Source organism: Symphodus melops (genome assembly GCF_947650265.1).
Source record: "Symphodus melops genome assembly, chromosome: 3".
In the NCBI taxonomy this organism is placed as follows: domain Eukaryota; kingdom Metazoa; phylum Chordata; class Actinopteri; order Labriformes; family Labridae; genus Symphodus; species Symphodus melops.
In genome coordinates this window covers 12,893,466-12,918,546 of record NC_136693.1, presented here as the reverse complement: position 1 = coordinate 12,918,546, position 25,081 = coordinate 12,893,466, and the positions used below count along the sequence as shown (strand labels likewise).

The 25,081-nt window shown below is 41.4% G+C and overlaps 1 protein-coding gene across 2 annotated transcripts in view; it reads left to right on the top strand.

Moving 5' to 3' along the window:
- The window catches only part of sbf2 (SET binding factor 2), an 80,103-nt gene that overhangs the window by 50,838 nt on the left and 4,184 nt on the right, over positions 1-25,081 (top strand). Inside the window, exons 17-35 of one of the 2 annotated variants that reach the window (XM_079339869.1) lie at positions 190-258; positions 6,137-6,307; positions 6,727-6,998; positions 8,017-8,189; positions 8,459-8,532; positions 10,918-11,113; positions 11,262-11,389; positions 12,896-13,071; positions 13,171-13,304; positions 13,408-13,609; positions 14,012-14,208; positions 14,683-14,823; positions 15,991-16,074; positions 18,256-18,330; positions 19,284-19,462; positions 20,622-20,798; positions 21,197-21,298; positions 23,308-23,493; positions 24,540-24,666. In XM_079339869.1, the coding sequence (XP_079195995.1) occupies positions 190-258; positions 6,137-6,307; positions 6,727-6,998; positions 8,017-8,189; positions 8,459-8,532; positions 10,918-11,113; positions 11,262-11,389; positions 12,896-13,071; positions 13,171-13,304; positions 13,408-13,609; positions 14,012-14,208; positions 14,683-14,823; positions 15,991-16,074; positions 18,256-18,330; positions 19,284-19,462; positions 20,622-20,798; positions 21,197-21,298; positions 23,308-23,493; positions 24,540-24,666 (2,863 nt within the window). The remainder of the gene's footprint in view (positions 1-189; positions 259-6,136; positions 6,308-6,726; positions 6,999-8,016; positions 8,190-8,458; positions 8,533-10,917; positions 11,114-11,261; positions 11,390-12,895; positions 13,072-13,170; positions 13,305-13,407; positions 13,610-14,011; positions 14,209-14,682; positions 14,824-15,990; positions 16,075-18,255; positions 18,331-19,283; positions 19,463-20,621; positions 20,799-21,196; positions 21,299-23,307; positions 23,494-24,539; positions 24,667-25,081) is intronic. The other variant, XM_079339870.1, reaches the window with a different exon arrangement.

The following is a 25,081-nucleotide window of genomic DNA, read 5'->3' as shown; positions in this document are numbered from 1 at the left end:
GTTTCAAAAGAAATAGAGCACTGAGCTACGAGGTTCCCCTCTGACCTTTGTGTACGTGTGACCTCTCCGTTGGAAACTGTGCTTCTTGTTTTGCAGCTCCAGTGTAAAAAAGATGTAACATATCTGTGTAACATGTTGCCTGCTGTGTCCTGCCCTGCTCTCATGTCTGCTCTGTTGTTTGACCCACAGGACTGCTCCAGCTCAGAGGAGTACACAGTAGCTGCCGCACTGCTGCCGCTGTCAACAGCCTTTTACAGGGTAAGAGATGAATAACAAGAATGATGTTCTGTTTTGTGCTGCTGGTTTTTCTTTATCATGCATTGCAAACACCTCCAGCTTAATCAAGCATTAAAAGGTCTATCTTATTGTTATGTGGACAAATACATCTGTCCCCACTTTCTTCTTGATGGGTACCAGTTCTAAACCCTGACTGGAGGAGGAGACCTGGCCTGCTGTCTCTGACTCATTAAGCTCTCACACCACTGGCCGATGTCACTCAAAGTTTATCAAACAAACAAGTTTAACAAGATATATTTTACATGAATAAGAAAAAAACATTTGTTTGGTTTGGAGCTCTGAAAGTTTAGGATTATTAATGATTCTTGTTGGCTCTAATATAACATATACACATACTATATTATTACTATATTATTTATAATATTATTCAGCCATCCAGCCATCCATTTTCTGCCGCTTATATGGTATAATTATTAATATTAAAATCTGTCTTTTTAAAAAAAATAATATAATATTTATAATAATTATAATATTCTTATTATAGATATTATATTATTTATAAAAAGTGACGCAGATTTTTACAGATGATCAGGACTGTTCAAACGCTTCAGCAGTGTCTTACCACAAGAGTGAAAAGTCATGTAAGGTCAGGAGGAAATCTGCCAAAATGATTCTGTAATCTCTGGTTTAGTGGTGCAAGGATCATGCAGTGAAAATGTGAGAAGAACAAAACTCGGTAATTAAGCATTCAGACAGCTGTCATAGTGGGTGTTTAGCGAGGGCCCATTGGTGATCCTGATGTCTCAAAATTCATTCTTCACACCCCGTTTCCGTTACGTCTGGACATATTCCATCCCTGTCTTTCATTTGCAAAATGTAAGCGACATATTTAGGACTTGACTAACATGAATCGGAACAATATGCACAACGACTTCAGTATACACAACGTAAAGAGTTTTGATAGTAAGGCTTTGGTGTTACGAGAAAAAATGTTCTGCCTCGTTTTTCAAAAGCCCCTCACCACCCTCAGTCTTTATTCTATGGTGGAGATTATGCAACAACCACTGAAAGGCTGCATGGCATTAGCATGGTCTCACAGCCATTGCTAATACAGTACAGTTGCTTTTTGTTAAAAAAAAACAGCTGTGAATACTTAATGCTTTAAATCATCAAACTGTCCTTGAATTTGACCGGACTTTGAGTTTAGTTTTTTGGTGACCCATGAAGAGAAATGTGTGGGCTGTTTTTGAGTGTTCTGCCTGTAAACACCAAGGACAGACTGGTTCCTCTCTAAGTGTGGTAATGAAGCTATGTATAGTAAAGTATGTGCATATACCACCTAGGAGTGCGCCATAAGGTGAAGACTGTCTCATGTTGCATTTGTATCAAATTGTCTTTTGTTGTAGATTTATTACATCTAATGGTAAACAGTTTAACCTGTTCTGGAACTGTTCAATCATATGTCTTCATCTTTCGAGTCCTTTGTAAGTAGCGCTTAGATGCTAGGTGCTGCAGTACAGTCTGAAGCTGCAGTTCTAGTTTTCCTTCCTGTAAGTCAGGCTCTGCTAACTTGCAAGAAACAATAGGAAACTGAGATTCTAAATTTTTTCCAAGTCTGGAGGTTGTTTGTATTATGAATCAAATCATTCACCCGCTCACAACACTGTGTTTCCTGCACTGACCCACTTAACTACGTGTTGACGTTAATCTTGAACCAGTCTCACAAGTAGAAGCAGAGGAGGTGTTTAGTCTTTGATTTCCAGCACTCTTTCTTTTTTTTATGAGACCCATAACTAACGATGAATGTGATAGTCAAGCATTTTTTGTTTGCATCATCACGTTGTCATTTAAAGTGAATATTTTTCTCTAATAGTGTGAGTAATCATTAGAAATGCTTTTTTTTCTTCTTTCTTCTCGTGCATGCCAAACATCGGGTAAATATTGTTCTGGGTTTATACTTAAAAGACTGTTGATTCAGTTCCAGGAGTCAGACATAGGTCGCATCCCTGTTTGGTATTCTTGGCCAGCCTCTGCCGAGCTTACTCAGTGTTCATGCACACAGTGGTGCCATCCCCATGGCCTTTAAGTCTCCAGGTCGAGGAACGTGGGAAGTTCCCTCGTACTGCAACTGTCTACTCCCAGACAGAAATGGACAATGTTTCATTTTATTGCTAACTGTATGTTGCCCATGCACAGCTCATGCTTCTGACCCAAATTCTATAATAAATTGGGTTACTCTCGACTTCTCTTTTTCCCCTCAGTTTGACCCCTCTTTATTTCCCCATTGCACTTATTCAACCATATTTGATAGATGTTTGTTAATGCTTCTGATAAAAGAAAGGTTGAACTCATTTGCACAATTCCTTGTGGCCTAGATCATGCATGGGTGTGCTGTCAATTGGCCCATGTCGGTAACGTTTTTTTGCATTTTTCCAGAATGCCATTCAACCTTTGTACAGTGTCCCTTTGTTGAGATGTCAGGTTTTGAATTCTCTAATCTGCAGATATTTCCTCTGGCATTCATTATCAAGTGAGAGGTGGGTTTATCTGGAGACGGAACAGGTGTCATTGACGTCTTTGTTTGGGTGTTATTCTGCCCTTTGCTGTCCCACATACATTTCTTTATACATTTGAATGAGAACATCTCTCTGCCCAAGTGAACACAGGCTTTGTTCACAACCCAAACACAGATTTGGACGACTTGCACAACAAGAACACTTGACTGTTTGCATTCCCGCGGCCATAGTTTATGCATGGGGGGGATTTGGCAGCTCGGTCTGTAAAACTACTCTCAACCACGTCCTTGTGAGGAAAGTGACGTACCAGTTGACCCGTGAGTGTCCGAGAAATGTCCAGCTCTTGACTTACCCTATCTCTGTTTACTTTGTCATGGAACATTTATGTTATTTGTACATTGTGTTTTAACGCAGTAATGGCCTATGAAAGCTGTGATGGATTTGTTTATTAGTCTGACTTTTTGCGTGCTTTCCTTTCTGTTTGTTTTACGTGACTGAACACTGTGAATACATTGTTTAAATACTGAGTTTATTCATGGTTTCAGGATGCTTTCCTCACAATACAACGACTCATGTGGAATCACAAAAATGCCTGAGATTGACCATGTAAAGGTCAGGCTTCCATTCCCGACAGAATGAGAAATAATGACAGATTTTGTATCCAACACACTTGTAAATAATTGTGCTGCTCTCAGGCAGCTGATGTATCAGATAAAGTAGTCTTACTTAGCTTTCAAGTATATCTTGTGTCACTGACAAAATGAACACCATCTCTGTCTCCATACAGAATCGCATGTCTACAGACAGAGTTTGGAGACTGAACACAGTCATACTGTAAACCTTGAGATTATGTCCAAGAGTTCACAACATGATCCCAAATCCTGATAGCCCTCATTCCTTTAACTTGCACACAGCATTCCCCCCTCACTGTCTCCCCTTGTGGTTTTTATCCTCGTTTCTTTTTTTTCTCCCTCAACCCTACATTCCTTTTCTTCAGCAGTCACATGGCAAGATGTGTGTGACTGTGGAGTACCGTACTCCCTCATCTTCACTTCCTACTTCCTTTTTCCTCTCCTTCCTACTCTCCTCTTCTCTTCCCTGTCCGTCTCCTCCTCCTCGAACATCTGTCTCTGTGAGCGCTGTCTATTATCATACTAGGAAGGAGTAGACCTGGGTCAAAATGACCTCTACATGTCTGACAAGTCAAAAAGGAACACCATGCTGAGAATAGACAGAGTAGACAAACACACTCAGACCCCCTTTGACAAACATACACACCCACACTACATTTGCTGTAAGGCACATAACACACTCCTCTTACTGCGGTTTTACAATCCTGTATACAATCTATACCTTTTGGATTAGTTATTAGATTTTTTTGTTTTTTGCTGATGGCCTTATTTTCTTCACATTTCTCTTTATTCTGGTAGCTTGTTAGCTTGTTAGCGTTGCCCGAGTTGGTCATATTAAAACCTAACTTCAAAGCATTTCCAGCCGCAGTATATTTATCTTTGTCATTTTCACATTTCACACTTTTCTAGTGTTTCTCTGGCCTAATTCCCATGTGCTTATGTATAAAGGCAGTACAGTATGTTTGGTTCCTTTGATGATAGCAAAGTGAATTTATTATGTCTATTCGAGGAAAAGAAGCTCACATGAATGTCATAGTTGAGCCCTTTTAAGGCTTTTTTTTTTTTTTCTTAGATAAGAGCCGTAACTAGGCTCAGCCATCGCCGCGTCTTTGTACATTTAAATTGAATCCGCAGCGGCATCGTGTCCAGAGTCTGTGACTTCACATTGCAATTTCGGCGTGGCGGAATCATGTCACAGCAGGAGCTCCACATACAACCACAGTCAGACACGCACAAACACACAGCGCTGTGCTCGCCTGCTGGTTCTGCTGAAACTGTCTCGCCTCGACCTCCAAGGATGGTACAGAGAGGTGGGAGGGGGATCACTTTGTCCCCCCCCCCCCCCCCTCAGTACACCTGAAGGCATAACCTTTCAGGGGCATGTTGTAGGGAGTAAATATACTTAAGAGATTTTCTTTTATACCCTAATATGCCTCAAACTGTTACGTTATATTGTTTTCCTTCTGCTTTTCGAATTCGCCGCTACATCTCAGCGGGATGTTGTTTCTTTTACTCTTTCTTTAAACAACTTGACGATAAAATAAGCATTCCTCAAAGTTGTTTTTATTTTTGTAATCTAATTTTAGAGGAGGAGCAGCAGGAGAATACACGAAACAGTGCACGAGTCTTCAGGATGTTTTATTAAACGTTTTAATGCACTATGAAAATCCTGAGTTTGAACTATGAATGACACCCTTCCTGAAGTGTTAGCAGTAACATATATCTGAATCAGGATTTAAACTCCAATGAACGGTGTGTTCAATATTGAACTGCTGTCAGGGCATCAGCACTTTATTCACAGCCTGTCCTCACTGCTCTTCTCTCTCTTGGCTTCTGGCCCATCACACTGGAAACAGTGTTTTGGTTATGTCTGCTGTAATTAGAGTAATCCCTCCAGTTTTCATTCCTCAAAGGCAAACTATGAAGTGATAATGGAAAACACAGTCTCGTGTCAGGCTCTGGGGAGTGAAATCAGAAGCTAATTCTGTAACAGCGCTTGAGCAGTACACGTGACCTCTCTTTACTTCTCTTGAGAACATGTTATGTGTGGTGTGATGCTGTAGCTTCACGCTTTACCGTGATTGTTTTTCTCTACAGTGTGGACCGGCACAATGTTTTTAATGTTTTTAGTTGAGCACTGTATGTATCCTTCTGTGCCTGTTCTCTCAGAGGCAGCAGGTGCTTTACTCTTCAGCACACGCTGCTGAAAAACAACAGCCCTGCTTCCAAAACATCCACACACAGTAAGGCCGAAGGGTGGTCGCTTGCTGCGTTAGGGCATATGGTTAAACCATTAACATCCGGTTTTCCCTTTGATGTAAATATTAAAGAAAACAACTTTTGCACTATTTAAAAGTAAGGATGACGTTGTTTGATAAATTCCAAACTGTGAACATCAACACAGTCTCGCACCCACCCAGCATGTGGTTTCTATCTGTTGCTACAGGAGACAACATCAACTATCAACGAAACAGAGATGCAGATTATAATGTTTTTGTTTTTTCACTTTGACCTTCATTTTTCTCTTTACTGCTGCTGCTGGCCTTCTCCCATGTGGGAGAATATACGACTCCCATATACGACTCCTTTATTAATAAATTGGCTACTATACAATTTTGCTGCAAAGGGCACATCCAAATACTGTTCTGAGTTTTTCTCTTTTCATGCTCCACACAGCGGTTTCTACTCAAAGACATAGTCAGCTGCTTCTCTACAGCTGACTAATTCTGTGATCTTTGTCTTTCTTTTCAGAAATTGGCTGCCGGCGTGAACCAGTTTGCCTATTCCTGCATTCAGGACCATCCCATCTGGACCAACCAGCAGTTCTGGGAGGCCACTTTCTACAGCGAGGTCCAGGGTCAGATCCGAGCCCTCTATCTTAGTACCACAGAGGAGAAAGGGGGCATCATTGGCAGGATAAAGGTGAGAGGAAAAGTGACCAAGTAAAGTGAATAAAGGTTGTCTTTCTGAATTTCTGTGTACGGTCTATAGCCCAATCAATCTTTTAACCTTACTCAAGCTGAAGCCATGCCATGATTACTTCGGTCAGGGCATCTGATCTGGATGCCTGTGGTTAGTTTTTAAACTCGGAATACAATGAAGAGATGGTTAAGCCATTCTGGTATTGTATCTTCCTTTTTAAGTTGATCAAGATCTTTTGTTTTGTGTTTTTTTTATTGCCTTCTTTATTAGGGAAGCACTGAGTACAATCCCATACGGTTCATTCTGAGGTTGATCTGGTTGTCACCCAGCAGATCAACACTTTTCACTTTTGTATTTAAAAGTTTAAACCACAAACAAATCCTCTATCAGACGTGAACTTTTTGCTCTGACCTCTCCAGGATGCGGGCCCCACACCAGCAGCAGTCAGAGATGAGCAACACACGGCTATGGACCTGGCAGCAGAGCAGCTGCGTTCATGGCCCTGCCTGAGCAAGGAGAAGCAGCAGGAGCTGGTGAAGAATGAGGAGAGCACCGTGTTCTCTCAGGCGATCCACTACGCCAGCCTCATGGTCTACCTGCTCGTTCCTTTAGACACCAGCAAGAACAAGCTGCTCCGTAACACACCTGTAGCTGACTGGGAAAGCGGCAGCAACAGCATCGTCACAAACAGGTCAGAGGAGCATAGCATTAACATTTTAAAAGGGTTTCAGGTGTCTTTTACCATCCACTCGTTTCAAAAACAAAATACCAAAAAATACACTTTTGTTCTGCACTTGTAAGGTAGAACGATCATTCTTATCCAAAGGAAACCTCAAGATAAGGTTTCACAATTTGGGAGCAAGTCTCCCGCTCTGAATTCAATAATGATAAGTATGTAGGTGGATGTGGAACAACTCACAGTCTACATGATACCTTCGAATTCAGCCAAATGGAACACAGTATTTTTCCTGTTTCCGGCCCATATCTGTCCTGTGGGCTTACATTGCTACTGAACAAAACAAAACATGAGTGAAGCTCATTAACTTCTGTTGGAACTTTGAAACCCTGAGGCTGTCTTAAAAGCAGCTACACTGCGCTCACCCAAACCAAACAAGAAGTGATTCCCCTTGCTCTGCTGTAAGTGTGCGGTGGAATAAATCGGTGAAGATCCCCCGTGTTGAAAAAGCATGCATCCAAAAACTCTTATTCGTTGCTTTTTAATCAGATAGTCAGAGGTACACAATGTTGTGATGTTGTTAACTTTTCTTTTAAATGACACATTTTGTACACGAACACAGTGTTATTAGCTGTGTTTTGTTTGTTTTCCGAACACACAACAGAAAAGTTGCGGCCAAGAATAAGTTTGAGTGGAATTTTTTGCTCAGTCATTTTTTTATTCAGACTTGATTGTTTATCAGAGGGCACATTTGGATCTTATTACTAACTTTTTGTAAACCCAAATGAAAAGATTGCATTATGTCTCTTGCAACATGAGTCATCTTGGTTTAAACATTCAAAGCATTTTATGTTGTCATCAATGCTTACCCAATGCCAGACTGCAAACCATTCACACGTTAGCTGCTCTTTGATTACGGTGCATCCTCAGATAGCATTTCTTGCTAACACAGAGCTCCCAGCTTTTACATCAGGATTCTCTTCTGGTGTCTCTTCCCTTCTCATTTTCAAATGTCCTCATTTCTGTTTTGCAGCATTGCAGGAAGCGTCGCGGAGAGTTTTGACACAGAAAGCGGGTTTGAAGACTCTGAAAACAGCGACGTTGCCAACTCTGTGGTCAGGTTTGTTGCCCGCTTCATTGACAAGGTGTGCACAGAGAGCGGAGTAACCCAGGAGCACATCAAGAGTCTACACAGCATGATCCCAGGTACAGCACTCAGTGTGTTCATTGACTCTCTTCCGCTGTCCTAATTCCCTGAGAGTAACAGTTGGATGTGTGTATTATCAGCTCAGGCCAACCGTAAACAAATGCCTCTGAGCTGATTAACTCCTGACATGTTAGATGGCCTTAAAATCTGTAAATACACTCTCTGGTTGTGAGAATGTGTGGACGTACAGTGCATGTGGTACTTTGTACCTGCTCTTGCTGTGCACAGAGTGTACATGTGTTAACTGACCCCAACTTGTGACCCACAGGCATAGTTGCTATGCAGATGGAAGCGCTCGAGGCTGTTCACAGGGAGAGCAGAAGGTTACCACCTATTCAGAAGGTATAAGTGTTGATCTGCACTCGCCTACTGGAATGTCATGGTTATAAAGCATGGTTTGACTGATTGAAATCTGAACCTGTGAAGTGCAGAGATCCATGTCTGATTTCTGTTTTAGGATTAGGGGTTAGAAAAAACTCTCTATATTTATTAAATAATAAAAATGTTTATTTCTTCAATGTTTTTCTTATTGAAAGTCAACAATGACCCCCGTTGTCAAGAGTTTAGTTAATGCAGAACATGACCAATACGTGTGTAAGTAAGAAAAGAGTAAAAGTAGGCTCAACATCAGCATACATTTAAGCTTTTTTACTATAGTGTGAGATGTCTGAATGTGAACTACTTTAGATTGCTAAAGAGCCCGATGGGCACAAAAGGAGGAGGCGTGTGTGCTTGTGTTATCTGTAAAAGTTGAGTCTATGTCCTGTTGCCAAGCCATGGAGAGACAATGCACATTTGAAATGAGGTTGTTCAGGTCAGAACAACGTTCGAATTGAAATCACTTCTATTATTGATAAGTGCTTGAATAACATACAGTATCACCTAACTCCTCTCAGAAGCATGCGACTCAAATAGTTTTTTTGTTAGTTTTTTTGAGTTTTTTTTTTTTTTTTTTTTTTTACTACACAATAGCAAAACTCTCTGTCTTAGTTTGGAGCAGCATTCGGCTCGAAACTTCTTACACAAATGATCCAACATTAAAATTCAGATTCCGAATGAATGAGGCCAACTTTTGTCCAAGGTTGTGACGATCTTAAGCAGACGTGCTCGAGCTGAAATAGTTTTGTAGACAAGAGTATGCTACTGCACAAACTCTGCAAAGACATTAAAGCTGGTGTTGCAATATAGAATTGGTGATATCGTGTGGTAAAAGAAAGTCAATGCTGTGCAGTCTGTAGTTTGAAATGTAATCTAAAGGCAGCTGAGCTTGGTTCAAGTTGTGAAAAATCTTTCTGTAAAGCTTCCTCTAGTCTGATATTTCTGCACTTTAGTTCTATTGAAGCTTTTTGTTGCTTATATGCTAGTAAATGCATGTATGTCATTATTAACTACATAGACTGCATTTGACAGTGGATTTGATTTGAAATACCTGTATGCATATTCAGTATTACATCTGAAACCAAACACTGACTAAAATACAGTTAGATTTATTTGATCCCTGGGTAATATACAAATGGACCTATCAGCATGATGGGGTCACATATCCAGGACAAGCTGAAACAATCAGGACACTTTTTTTATGACTGCAAGTGTGTTAAATTCTTCTTTCTAGGTGTTCAGATAAGGCTGTAAATACTGGCTTACCCTGCACACTTGCAGAAAAGTAGTCATTGTTGCACTTTTTGATTTGACCTTAGTTTAACAAATGTGTCAATTCCTCTCGTTAAACTCAAACTCCTGCACATGCTTGTACACACAGACAGACTCAATCCAGGCCAGTGCTGCCTTCGGAATAGGTGAGCAGTCTGGACAGAATGTCTGCTGTGATTTTTTTTTTTTGGCTAATGTGTCAGAGGTTTTATGTGTTTGGCGGATCTCTCAAGTAGCATGCCCAACAAATATCAAGAAAGTGTGGTAACAACACTGACCTTGGATACATGAGGTAATGGTAGCGATAACATTTAAGAAGTAAAACAATACATGCAGTTAAGGCAAAGCTCTAATATGTAAAGTTGAGCTCACAGCGTCAATGAACTGCAGAGGGATTCTCCTCTTGATCTCGCTGTCCATTCAAGGAAAGAATGAAAAATGTCTTAATATCTCCTGAATACCTCTCAGCTTCCTTAATGGGAAATGCTGGGAATGATCTCATGTCCCCCCTCATTCATATCTGGGACAGTGGAACAACTGAGCGTTTCTCTGCCGGCCGTTGAAGCTAAATCAACACGATGTGCAGACTTGACTGTTGATACAGTAGCTAAGATGGTCCTATGGTCTTCAGTTGTTAAGAACACACACAGGACACTGCATATTCTATTAACCAGATTTATCAGACAGCAAAGGAGCCCTTTGCTGCATGCCATCACCCACTCTCTCCTCCCAACATTTTCCCCTCCCTATTTCTCTGCAGCTGTCCTATACAATAAAAGCCTAAATGTTCCAAACAGTCGCACAAAACAATGCATGCTTTTATTCACTTTACACAAAGCGGAAACAACACTGACTGAATTCAATAACTGTTTGAAACTACTGTTTTTTGTTTGAAAGAGAGTGCGACTTGGTGTTATGCAAACAGGTGTATTTTTGATGATGACGTGCATGTTAAGCTTAGATATGACAGCCAGGAATATGTGGTGCTGTGATTTGACTTTAGGATGATGAATTGATTTCCTGGCCTTTTGAAATCCGATTCACTGACACAAATGGGTTTCTTTTCCCCCCCATTAGCCCAAGATTTTGCGTCCAGCACTGCTTCCTGGAGAGGAGCTGGTGTCAGAGGGGTTGCGGGTTCTTCTGGACCCTGATGGCAGAGAGGAGGCAACTGGGGGCCTCTTAGGGGGCCCGCACATCCTGCCAGCAGAGGGAGCCCTGTTTCTTACCACGTACCGTATCATTTTTAAAGGAATCCCCCACGATCAACTGGGTAAATACTGTGTCAAAGCAATACAAACATTTAGGTCTTAATGCAAAACATGTTTTTTTTCTTTTAGTAACATTTAGTGTTAATCTCCTCAAACTACTTTCTTTGAACATTCATCTCATTGCTATGTTCTGTTCCTGTATGTGTGCAGTGGGGGAGCAGGCAGTGATCCGAGCGTTTCCAGTGTCCACGCTGACCAAAGAGAAGAAGATCAGCATCCAGAACCAGCTTCAGCAGAACATGCAGGAGGGACTGCAGCTCCGCTCTGCATCCTTTCAGGTAGACGGTAAAACACAACACATACACAAGCACACGTCAGTTTAGTTTGGATAAAACTTGACAAAGACTCTAACCAGCTTGTAGGTCAGCATGCAGCTTCTGTTATCTCTTTGACGTTTAAGATGTTTGAGAAACTGACCAAAGAAAGAATGTAGCATGTAGTCTGGGTTTTATTGGGAGATATTATTCACATTGCATTACTGTTTGATCGTATTGGTTTTTCTGTATTTGTCAGTTGGACAGAGACTTCAGGAACTTGTGTACAAGCAGTAACATAAACAAGCAGCTTGGAACATCCTACTATCTTTTTTTGCGTGTTTGTTTATGGCACTGACTCTTAAAATGAAAGATAAAAACTGTGCTGCAGTTCCCGATCACTTAGCCTGCATGGACATGTCCTTAGCTTTCTTGTGCTTTCTTGTGGTTTGTGATGTGGAGACAATATATGGACTGCATTGCTGGTCTTTTCTGTAGTATTTCTATATGTAAGTTTCAGATCTGCATTATTTAGCAGTGGATCAGGGGGATAGGAGTCTTCACAGTGATAAAAAAAAGACATCTCTGGAGCAGATCAGAAGCTCTCAGTCCATTGTAAAAATAAATAAATAAAAATAACAGCAGCAGATTTCTTTTGCCACAGATAAACATTAGCCTGGCTGCTAAATGTTTGATTAATTATCCAAACTACATCAAACATTCGTATAGATACTTGTTATTTGTTTCTCTGAGACAAAGTCTTCAGGGTCGTAGAGGAGAAATGTGGGGATCACTGTAAGAGCCGGGGGATGGAGAGGATGACTGGATGGCGGGATAAGGATAATACTTGAGGAGTGGAAAGACGGGTTAAGTGTTAAGGGGTTCAGGAATATGTTTAAAAGTCAAGGGATAAAGAGATGAGTGTATGAGTCTGGGGATGAAGACACAAGTGTAAGGTTCGAGCTATGAGTGATTGGGGGGAAGTTTCAAAAGATGAAAGGCGAAGGGACGTTTATTCCACCAAACAAATAAAATCTAGTCACCCTTAATTTAGTCACCCACACTACCGATTACATGTGGTGTCTGAATTTTAACTAGCTGGGGATGTTGCTCCTTTTATCGTATTTTCTCCTCGATTTAAAAAAAAAAAAAAAAAAAAAAAAAAAAAAAGATAAATCTGCACACCAAAGAGCTCCAGTTAAAGGAATTATTAACAAGTGACGTTTCGAGCCAACTTGTGCTTCCTCAGACATGAAAGTGTATTTGTGAGTCACAATCTTAGATGTATATATATAGATGACACCACACACACACACACACACACAGATATTGTACAGCCTTTGATACGGGGCTGACTGACTCACACAATAGACGACTCATTAATTTGTCTTTAAAGTTCAGATATCAGCACATTGGAATAAAAGATTGGTTTACTTTTTGTCTTGAGCCAAATAATCATCCGGCGGGACCAAAAATAAAAGAGGTTGAGAAACAGTGTCTTCTAAAGTAAGTCACTGTTATGTCTTACAGTTGATTAAAGTGGCATTTGATGAGGAGGTGAACTCAGAGATGGTAGAGATCTTCAGGAAGCACCTCCAGAGGATCCGCTACCCACAGTCCATCTTCAGCTCTTTTGCATTCGCCGCAGGACAAACGGCACCTCAGCTCATCCTTCCGAAGCAAAAAGAGAGAAACACTGGCTTCAGGTTGGTGATGCAGCTTTGCAGCAAAACTCCTCTATCTGACTTGGGCTTTTGCAGTATATTTGCATCTTAATTTTGTTTCCGTGCGTTCACCCCTTACAGGACACTGTCCAAAACTATTGTCAAAGGAGCAAAGAGGGCTGGAAAGATCACAATGGGCCGAGGCAGCCAGACCACACTGAAAAAGAGCGACAGAGGGAACCGAATGACCTGGCATGAAGATGATGACATTTCAAGTGAGAGAAGTGACACATGGTTTGGACAGAGATGTAGAAAAAAAGAAAACACTGATTTGAACGTTCTAAAAATTTAATTGGCTATTGCTTATGTGTGTGTCAGTATCAGACGATGGCGAGCCGCCGTCAAGCAGCACTCTGCGTGCATCCGAGAAGTCCACCATGGAGCAGCTGGTGGAGCAATCCTGTTTCCGTGACTACCAGCGTCTGGGCCTGGGCACCATCACAGCCAGCTCGTCTCGCTCCAAGTCAGGGGAGCAGTTCAGAATCACAGCCGTGAACAGACTCTACTCACTCTGCCGGAGGTATTGACAAAACAGACTCCAGAAACCTTCACATTCATATTGATTCCACTAATTGTCTGACAGCAGGATAAAGCAGAATATAAGTGTACAAATGTTGTCCATAGTGTTTTTTAGAGTGTTTGTATCTTAAAGACCAGTGGGATTGGACTGAGGTTTCAATTGAGACAGCTTGGATCAATGGCAGCCTGTTACATAAAGGCACACATGCCATGAATTATATATAAATAATCACTCTCAGATCTTGGCTGTACATTCAGCATGAGATCATTAATTCAGCTGCAGCTCTGTGTCTTACTACAAGTGTGTAAACATGTGTTTTTTTGGGGGGTTTTTTATTTTGCAAAAGTTCATTAATGGTAGACCTTTTTCTTAATACTTTACTTTCCTGTGTCTGTCCTTCAGTTACCCCGGGCTGTTGGTGGTTCCCCAGGCAGTGCAGGACAGCAGTTTACACAAGGTGGCCCGCTGCTACCGACACAACCGTCTACCTGTCGTGTGTTGGAAACATCCTCGTACCAAAGCTGTGCTGCTCCGCTCGGGAGGCTTCCACGGGAAGAGTGTAGTAGGATTGTTCAAATCGCAGAACCCCTCCTCAACAGGTGTGCCATCACAACATCTCTGAGTCTTGTTTTCCGAGGCACAGGTGTTCTTCCTGTCCTGACCAGGAGTACTTACTAGCTTACCATCATGTCGGGGGAGGGGAGGTTTCTTAGAGGGGAGAAACTTTCATTTTTCTCCATGAGGAATAATACCCACAGATAAATTGAGTATCATGCTCACATTACACTGTGACCGAGGAACGTTGCTGAAAATGGTATTTAAAAAAAGGGATTTTAAAAAATGATGCAATGCTTGAAATGAGGAATTGAAAGTTCCTACCTTTTTAGATATTTCAAAATGTGAACACTACGTCCGCTGAAAAGCATATTCTTTAAGCCGCCATCCTGTTTTTTAACTTGTGCAGATTCATATTTAAAAAAAAAAAAACACTAGAAAAACTGCACACTTGATGCATGGTCTGTTGTTTAAACTGATTCATGTTTTGTCTAAATTCAGTTCTGTTCTTCCTTTAGTTCCAGCCTCGTCCTCAGAATTGTCCAGTAGTCTTGAACAGGAGAAGTACCTACAGGCCATCCTCAACTCCATCCCTGTCTACTTCAAAATGAACGGAAGCAACACCCTGTCCAACCGCTCCCTCATTGGCCTCTCACCAGGTACGCAGATTCCCTGCACAGAAGTTCTTGTTACATCTCACGTCGACGCTGTCCTCTGTATCCAACTGTGACTTGTGTGTTTTGAACTTGTACTAACATCCAGACACTTTCCTCTCTGCTGTTCTTCGTATTTAACTCTGTGATTGGATTCTACCCTGTACTAACACCCTGACACTTATTCTTCTTTTACACTTTATTCTTGTTGATTGGTTCAATGTTTTTGTATAGTTGCACTGTCGTTATTTGCTGCTCTGTGTGCCCTGAATTGCCCTCTGGGGACAAATAAAGTTTTTTTAATTGAATTTTGAATTTGAGAAAGTGAATGGAGCCGTCATCATTATTAGTTACTCATATTGACAAGTCAAAACGTTGAATGTAAGAATAAAAGTTTATGACTAACTGTTGAGTTGAGTATTCAGGGTGGTAGTTACAGGAGCCTGAAAGGCTAAACTCAGGCTTTTGTTTCCCCAAACCAAATATACATCACCTAAACACTGTGCTCCTACCTGACCTGAATTCACTTCGAATGGCCTTGGCTCTGCTGCCGTGGGAAAATACTTTGTTTGTTTGTAAGGGACAAGAGGCCAAGCAGAGTTCATTTCTCCTGATAAAAAGAAAAAGTGCAGATTTGCACTCCAGAATTATTTTCGTTTATTGGAGCTCTGCTTTTTGTCTGTCGTCAGGCAGTCATTCTCATCTGTTGTGTTTGCCCTGCTCAGCGGTTATTTTTCACCTACTTATCTTTGTCTGTGTGTGAGAGAGACACAGAGACTGCCCGGTCTTATATTTGGTAACATTTGAAGGAAATTCGTACAATAAAAGGTTATGTAAGAATCACAGGACAACCTGGGGTCATTGTCCGGCACATTAATCTTCTGCTACCCGCCTCAACCCCCCCCTTTCTTTGAATCCTGGACATGATGCTCACATGCGCGCGCGCACACGCACGCACACACACACACACACACACACACACACACACACACACAAGATATGGAAAGTCTCTGTATGTAAACAATTGTGTATCTTTTGTATAAAGCAGTTTGTTGTCTTGTTTCGTGATTTAATTAGAATCCTGTATGACTGAGAGTGTTTTTCCTCCTTAACCATTTATCTAGTCTGAGTCTTATTTTAACGTTCTGTGTCTCTTGTTAATGTTTGATTCAGGCAGTGACAGGAGGACGTCCAGGATACCAAAGATGACTCCTGTTCATTTGGACCTCCCATTCTCAAACAGCTTCACCAGAGGAGGTAAGTTACACTTTCTTTCCCTCTGGTATCTGTACGACAATGGTTAGGATTTAAAAACTTTTTTTTTTTTTAAATAATCTGGTCATTCAAGGGAATGGATACAAGAGAGATGTAATGTATGTAGAATCATTTTTATTTAGAGATCAAAAACACTTGGCATAAAGCAATCAACAAATTGCAAAAACGTCGTTTTGTCAGTTCCCCTCTGGCTTTAGTCCACCTAGGTCACATCCTCTTCCATCTTCCTCTTGTAATATAACTTGTTCTTTGACATTTTACAAGCATGAATGGATGGGAAACAATTTTAGTGCTTTGAAATGTAAACAACTTTGAAAGTTACTAAATAACAGACATCCCAGTGATAGGAATGAGTTTGTCTTTGTATTCTCTAATATGAATTTTATTTATAAAGGTGGTCACATTCATTGTTTTATCAATTCTCCTTAATTCTTCCAAAATGTTTTGGGTTTTTTTCCCTACAATGATTTCAACAGATTCAAATGCTGAGCTTAGATTTGTATTCTTAAAATACCTTCAACAAAATACCTGAACAAGAGCAAATAGAAACCTGGAAAAAAAAACCTCTTTTAAGTCTTAAAGATTAAAAAAAAAAACAGTTTCAGTCAGCAGCGTCAAACTGCACACACATGCTGAATATTAGGACCCCCTCAAAAAACGAGATGGTACATCTCAAGGGGCTGATCCTTACAATAAAATACAAATAAAATAAAATACAATGTAAGCATCTGAGGTGCAGAAGTGAATGAACAGTATGTGTTCAGTAGAAGGAGTGTTTGTCTGTGTTAGGAGCTCTCGCTCATAGCTGTACATGTGTTCAGTATATTTGTTGAATATTGGTTCATAATGAGGCCTGACCTGTGTTGTTGTGGCTAATGAGCAGTGCTTTGAATGTAATGACATGGATAACAACTGATTAAGTCAACACATCATCCAGTGTGTATGACTGGAATGTAAACTCATCAGAGGAAACCATCAGCACAGACTGTTTTTGTCTCTGCCAGATGTTGTTCTTGGAGTCGGTGCGTGTCTTAGGTGTTACTCACTGCTTCAGATGAAGGGCCAGAGGTGACAAATCTCTTACACTGACTCAGCATTTTATCTTGATGCTAAGAAAATGGCAAGTCACGTACTGATTATTTGGAACATGAGAGTCCCCCCCCCCCGGTTCTGGTGCAAGGATTATCACTGACGACGTTTTTCTATCCTTGGAATTAGGAGTAACATTCTGATTTAATCAGAAAGTGACCGAAGAAAAAGGTGACATTTCTTTGAGTCATCTAAGGTCAGTAAGTCACTTTCAAACATATTTAACAAGTGACCGTAATAAAACTCCATCATCGTCGTCTATTATTGATACATTTAGTGTAAAGCTTCGTTGTAATTTTAAAATATATTGTTCATAATAATTATACTGGAGCCATTACTATAAAGACAGGATGATATAAAAGAGCCTAACAGAGAGAAGGAGAAGAAAAAACATGATCAAATGATATTTCATTCTTTATAACTGCTTTCAAGTTTTGTAATCATGTGACTTTTTACATTGTTAAGCTTGGTTGATGCAGCAAGCTCTCCACCTTGATAGTTCAGTTGTTTTTTGTTTACTGCCACTGAAGTTTCTGATACTTTTATGTGCGCTCTTCAGATGAAGACAGTTTTACAAAGACGAATCGACCCTGCAAACTGAAGTTAAACCAGTGTTGGATTAAATCTGTCGAACATATCTCGACCTGAGGAGAGAAAACAAAATCAAACTCCTTCTCGAGTCTCGTGCACCTGTTTGATTCAAACCATTCCTGGAGTACACGTGTTACATCTGTTCCTTATAAACTGTCACAAAATATGCTTATAAATGATTCTGGCTCTTTGTCACCACACCATCAGTCATAAGCACAAACAAACATATTCATGCATGCAATGACACTCATCCTCATGATCACTTAAAAACAAAGACATTTTTCCCTCCATCACTTCATTGGCCCAGTCTGACATTTGACCCTCAGCTCGTATCTTTTTTTGCATGGAGTGTGCGGTCTGAAGTGGTGATGTGGTTTTGGTGGTGATGCCCATATGTTGTTGACTTTTTTTCTTTTTTTTTTATCATGCCCCTCTCCCTGTCCTCATCTTCTCTCTCTACCTCTTGTACACACAACCACCCAGTTCTTGAGTACAGAGATAAACTGTTCACTCACTCAAACCAAAAACCTGCCAGTAAGAAGAGACTCGAACATCAAGGTATTGTCAAACTGTCTCTCTCCCCATGCCACGTCTCTCTCCATTTCTTTCTAACACATCTTTTTCTGTTTCTTTTTCCAAGCTGCTCACTAACCAAATCACTTACCACACGTACTGCACCATGCTGCAAACCCGCTAACAAAGACCTTGTGAGACACAGTGCTAATCATTGCTGACTTTCTGGAGGCTCTTCTGGGAGCTGTGGTTTTTTCCACAAACCAGAGTGGCTGCTCTAATGTGGCCTATTCAATTGTTAATGTGTTGGCTCAGCAGGGCTGCCTGTGGTCAGTTTAAAAGCCGGGTCCAGACTGTGGGGGAGAGGAAGCTATTTGTCATGAATTACTCAAAATCCTGAAGTATAATGACGGCAGATTGAGAATTCAGTAAATGCGACTTAAAGGGAAAAGTTGAAAGTTGTTAAAAATGTTATGTTTATGTGTTTAGTGGAGCAAGGCCATGGAGGGCTTTGAACACAAACCAGAGGTATTCTGTAATGAACCGTGAGCCAGTGCAAAGATGCTAATAGAGCTGATATATGATCCTTTTTTCTACCTCTGCAAAAATGTCTGGTTTGTCCAGCATTTTAAATGATTCCTGATTAATACCAAAATACATTGAATTCCAGTGGTCAGAAAGCTACTGCATGCAGTTTCATTTAGGGAATGGCCTTCTTACTTTGTTGACTTATAAAGACGCCGACGACTTCTGCTTTTAATAGATGCACACGTCCAATTCTTAGAGGCAACTGCTTTGTTGTTGGACTGAAGGGATGAGGTCTTTATGTAACCTCTGCATGTAAACCTGGCTCTGCATGTCATTTGTTGTTCATCATTCAGTCTTCGTCTGACAGCATGTGTACATCAGTTTCACTCAAACACGCCAGCTCCTGCGTGTGTTTGATATTTTGTTTACCCTCTGTGTTTTTTTGTTTGTTTTTTTTTGTTGTTTTGCAGGCATGTGGGCTAGCCTGCGCTCCAGCAGCAGACTCAGCCATCACCCAGCGACTGGAGACATGGGCGCCAGACTTGCAGGGAAGGATCTGGCGCCCCCTGCAGGCAGCAACAGTCTGCAGGCTCAGCTCCTGAAACAACAAGCTGCCCTTTACGTCTTTGGAGAAAAATCCCATTTAAGGGTGAGAATTTAACAAAGGCTGCCATATTGGTGCTGAGAGGACATTTTGATATGAATAACTTCTCTTAAATGTACATTGAAATTCCATTTACACCCATGGGTTAAGGTCGTCAGCGATAGATGGATAGATGGATAGATGAGATAGATAGATAGATAGATAGATAGATAGATAGATAGATAGATAGATAGATAGATAGATAGATAGATAGATAGATAGATAGATAGATAGATAGATAGATAGATCATACATCTCTACTGTAACTAAGCAGAGCTTACTGTGGAATAATTTAATTGTTTAAAATAAATGCATTGTCCAGAAAATAAGTTAAGTTGCCCAAGAGGTGAGTTAAAGAGGTGGTGACTTGTGGTCACACAGCATGTGTGTTCAGTGTTTACCAGAAGCAGTAATTACACAAGAATGAATCAAGTTCACTCAGTTTCCAAAGAAGCCGTGCCAGTCACACCGTTATTTTTACACTAATAGTTCCTCGCCAGCAGAAAAACTGCAACTGCAGCATCAAAGTCTTGTTGCTCCCGGCCTTCTCTGAGCACTTACAGAACACAAGTTATAAAAGACAAAAAGGAGTAAATTTAAATAATCAAAATAACAAAGAAGAAGAGACCCACAACAGGGAGCTGTACATTATTATTATTATTATTATTATTATTATTATTATTATGTACACATTTGTACATGACATAGTAAATGTGCTTCTAAGTTGAAGATGTTAAAAGGTGTGTTTAGACAAAATGCAAGAATAAATGATAATAAATAAACCTCATAATCCAGCTCCCATTAACAAGCACTTTATTGAATTATTGTGCGACCTCAATTATATTGAGGTTTCTACAATAGAAATTTCTATGTATATATCAATCAATCAATCAATCAAAGTTTATTTCTAGAGCACATTTAAAACAACCTTGGTTGACCAAAGTGCTGTACAGGCAGAATTCACACTTTAAAAAAATAAAAAAACATGTAATAGTATCATAACAAACATGTAATAGTATCATGGTGCAGAAGAAGCACGTCTTGAACTCTTTATGTCTTACATTCCCGTGCCCTATACTTTCTAGAAAGCGATCATTCCTAACTGCATAAAAATGTGTGGTATGACTCTCTGCTTCCACTCTACCCTCTCTCTCTCGTCCGACAGGGGCTCAGAGTGGACTCCTCTTTAAACTGTGAACTGGTGCCGGTGGACTTTGCCGATACGCGGCAGGTGAAAGCCTCTTTTAAAAAGCTGCTGAGAGCCTGCGCTCCCAGTGCCACCTCGTCCGACTCAGAAGACTCCTTCCTTAAAGCCTTGGAGGAATCTGAGTGGATCCTGCAGGTACACAAACATGCTCAGTGACTGAAAGTTAGACCCCCCCCCCCCCCCAAAAAAAAAAACTGTGAGAATGACCCAGCAGTCAGCTCTTACTGCTCATCTCTGTATCAGATTCACATAATGAATAAATCTACTCTGAAGCCACTTTCCCAGGGAAACAGATTCACCACCACGGGAAAACAGCATCCATCATATCATGCTGGTTATCTGATTGACCCCCTGCAGACCGACATTGAACGTGTCATAATGTCAAAATATTATGTGTGGGAAACCTCTTATGGGCAACAAACAAGTCATTGAATAGTAGACCAAACATGGTAATGTGTGCACAGAGGAGATTAATTGTATTGGAGTCTGTGTGTTTACATGTCTTTAAATGCACATTTGTTGCTCTCCCACAGCTTCACAAGATCCTGCAGCTGGCACTGTTTCTGGTGGAGCTTCTGGACAGTGGCTCATCTGTTCTCCTCAGCCTGGAGGACGGCTGGGACATTACTACACAAGTGAGAGGAATTCACAAATACCTATCTGAATAAACGCTGCAGAAAGACACAAACAGATGTGAAGAAGAGAGGTTTCATTTTTGGGAAAACTTCATATTCTCTGTTAACATCCTGGGTTTTTTTTCTGTTCATTTTGGGTGCTACAAAAACTACAGAAATGCATGCTATTAAAAGTTTGTATTCTTGCAAAATGTGGGAAAGCGAGCATGATCACCACAACGTGTAAAATCACAAACATTGTCTCTCTCTCACATGCCTCTCCTCCACGCCCATGAATGTCCATGACATGATGATCTAATTAAAAAAAAAAATCTTTCGATATACTTTATTACTTCCCGAAGGAGAATTTGGTTTTCACTCTTGTTATTTTTGTAGTGACATGCATGTCACAAACAGGCCCGACAGTAAAACTATTTGATGCAACACTCAAACGAGAGACCGAAAGCAGCAAACTTTCATCAGTCTCAATCTGATTTTGTTGTTGTTGTGACAACGTTTACAGGAATTCTCCAAAGGCACTTGTGTTATCAATTTGCAGTGCATTGCTGAGCAGGCCAAATGCAATTAATAAACCTGGCACTCCTCTCCCTTACTCATCTTTTGAGCAGCTCTCTGACCTGATGAGGCAGGAACAGAAAACAAATATGACCCTGATTGGTTTTGATTTCAGTCATTCAAACTTCATGGTTCTAAATTTCAGGCACGTTGCAAAGAAGTCGATTTGTTGTTGATAAGTTGTCAGGATGCGTCCCCTGCGTGTTTACTCTCTGAGCTCATATTTCCGTCCCTTAAAAGTGCACATGTTTATGTTAAGAGTGGGTGTCCTTCAGACGTGTTTACGGGGGTTTTTGCAGAGCCCTGGGCTGCTGTTTGAAAAGCACACTTTGTGCATCCCTTATGCCAGGCACGTGTTGGACCCTCTGCATCCCTCTCCACGGGCCACTGCTTCAATCACTTCAGGTCCCGCTCAGCCCTCACAGGGAAATAGCCTCCATATGCTCTGGCTCTCCTGGCTCTGTCCACGGACCATAGACATCCAGCAGACAGGATGCAGAACCGTCTTTGCTTTCTTTATAAAACCTGTTTTTTGTTTCCTCTATCCATCCCTAGTCTAGCCCTCTCTGATCGAATGATCTCTCTCATACCTTGCTTCTTTTTTGAAATCCTCCCTCAGTCTGCTGAAGTATCAAAATAATCTGAGGGGCTTATTTCCATGCCAAAGTTGAAGGGGGCTTTCTCTGCCACTCAGGGCTGGATGTTCTTAAACCCCCCGGTGAAGCCAAAGACTATTTTTCTCGCTCATTCCACACACGTCAGGGCTCATTAGTTGTGTTGGAGGAGACACAGGCGTGGAAACAGGCCAGGCATACTGCATGTGTAGACAAGTGATTCTGCACTGGTGTTTTTTGTGGGCTGAGCTTAGATGTCCCTATAAACCTGTGCTAAAATCTTATAAAAACATAATAGAAATAAGATGATCAGTTAAACAACTCCCAACACTGTGGCTCCCAAAGATTTACTTATTTATTCGCTGTACGCATTAAAGAACACAACCCGACTGGGCTCGAAGCGCCATAGTGTTGTGAGTCTTGGCGCATCATGTCTCGGGATTTGTTACGACAAGCACTTAAAATGAGTGTTGTGAGTGTTTGCTTGATTGTCCCTTTTCTTGAGGCCTGTAAAGATGACACACTGTCAGCCAGGCCCATCATCTCACATGCACACATGCCTCAAAAATCATTTCTTTTGGATTTGATGCCGGGGATGCCACTGTTGATGTTGAACATCACTTGTGTGCATTGGATCTTGGGAAGGGAAGACTGCGAAGGATCCAAACGTTGAAGGTTCAATATCTGGGAAAAGAAGGCCGCGTTTGTCAGCCGCATTCGAATTGGGACAGCACTTGGGACAATTGGGACACAGCTAATGACCCGAGAATACAGAATAATAAAAACCCACTCTATATGAAGTTCTCTTATTCATCCAACTGTTTCCTTTCCTCTCTGCAGGTGGTGTCTTTGGTGCAGCTGCTGAGTGATCCTTTCTACCGGACTCTGGAGGGTTTTCAGGTGCTCCTGGAGAAAGAGTGGCTGTCCTTCGGCCACAAGTTCTGCCAACGGAGCAACCTGAGTCCCAGCAGCCAGGGCGGTGGCTTCACTCCCATCTTTCTGCAGTTCTTGGACTGCGTGCACCAGGTGAGGAGTGACCTCCACCCCCACAGCGGCACCATACTGTAGTAGAGCATCTGCAGTATTCACCCCTGCTACATGACTTCTCTCCGCTTTCTTAACATGACTTAGCATCTTTATGCCGTGTCCATGAGTTCATCACATTCCTCAAGAGCATGCAGATGAGGAAGGGGGGGATAAGGCCAGAAATCCAGCTGTCAGTATCTATACATTTGGTTTAGTTTTGCACTCTGCATTCCAAGCACTGGATGTGTGATTTCAACAGTGTATGTTCACCCAGGAGGCTGCTGCCCAGATGGTTCGCTGATCAGCGTCCAGTGTGTGCTTACGCGTTTCAGCGTCCCTTCACGTGTTAAGAGCTGCATGTGGAAGATTGTAGTTTTGGGGGGGGATAGAGGAGGGCTTTGGGCGTTCTCAGGGTGTCTGGGGAGAGGATTGGATCAGAGTGGAGTTAAGAATGAAGCTCGTGCAGCTGAGGTCCAGAGAGCGCAAGAAGTGTCCGCACTGAAACGTTCACTGCGGAGAATGTCATGGTTTGTTTCCCCGTGTCCCCTGGGGTCTCACAAACCCACTCCCATACACTTACATCAACACATAGTTTCAGCATTTGTCTTTTGAAACTAAAATCTTGGCAGATGAGACAGTATGGCAGGGTCCTGGAGAGCTATAAACTGGGAGGGTTGGGGGGGGGTGATTCAGACCAGAGCTGAAAATAGAAGTGCCTCATCTCCAAAACAGCTGTTGTTTTTGCCAATAGACCCAGGTGGCCTTAAATATTCAACACTTCCCCGTCGTTGGCCACTTCACACCGCCGGATGGGAACAATGGAGCTGCGATTTCTGATTGTGTCTGGTGGCGATGATATCACTGACCTTTGACCCCACCGGGGCAGAAGAAGGTCTTTCCGGGATCAATTTGCTGGTTTATGCACTGGAGTGATGTGAAGCCTCGAACAGCAGGACACAGTGCAGCTGCAGCACACACACTGACCCCGACCCCCCCCCCCTCTCTTGTCAACGACTATCTCTGACCATCTCTTCATGTCTTTGCAGGTTTTGGAGCAACATCCTCTGGAGTTTGAGTTTAATCAGTATTATCTGAAATTCCTGGCCTATCACCATATCTCTAACCGCTTCAAGAACTTCCTGTTGGACTCAGACTACGAGCGCTTGGAACATGGTCAGTGTCTCTCACAGTTTAAACCAGAGGGGATTGGGGTTTTTTTTTTATTATTATTATTAAATCTCCTCTTAACTGAGGAAATGCTGCATTATAAGAGACTCTGATATACTTTGGTAGAACCAGGCCATGTTTGAACAAAGATTAATGTGCAAAAAATATTACTGAAGCAAATTACAAGTTTCCTGTGATAACAGCCATTCCATTTATTATTTTTTTGGAACAAGATTAATCTGGCATTAGAAAGAGTTCTCAGAGATGGATGTAAAAGTATACAAGGATTCCTGCACCATGCCTACACTTACTTAAATGTACACTTTAAGAAATTAATTACACTTAATAGGTTGATGCACTTTGTCAGAAAAAAATGCATACCTGAACAAATGGTTGATAAGTGATGCTGTTTTTGACAGGC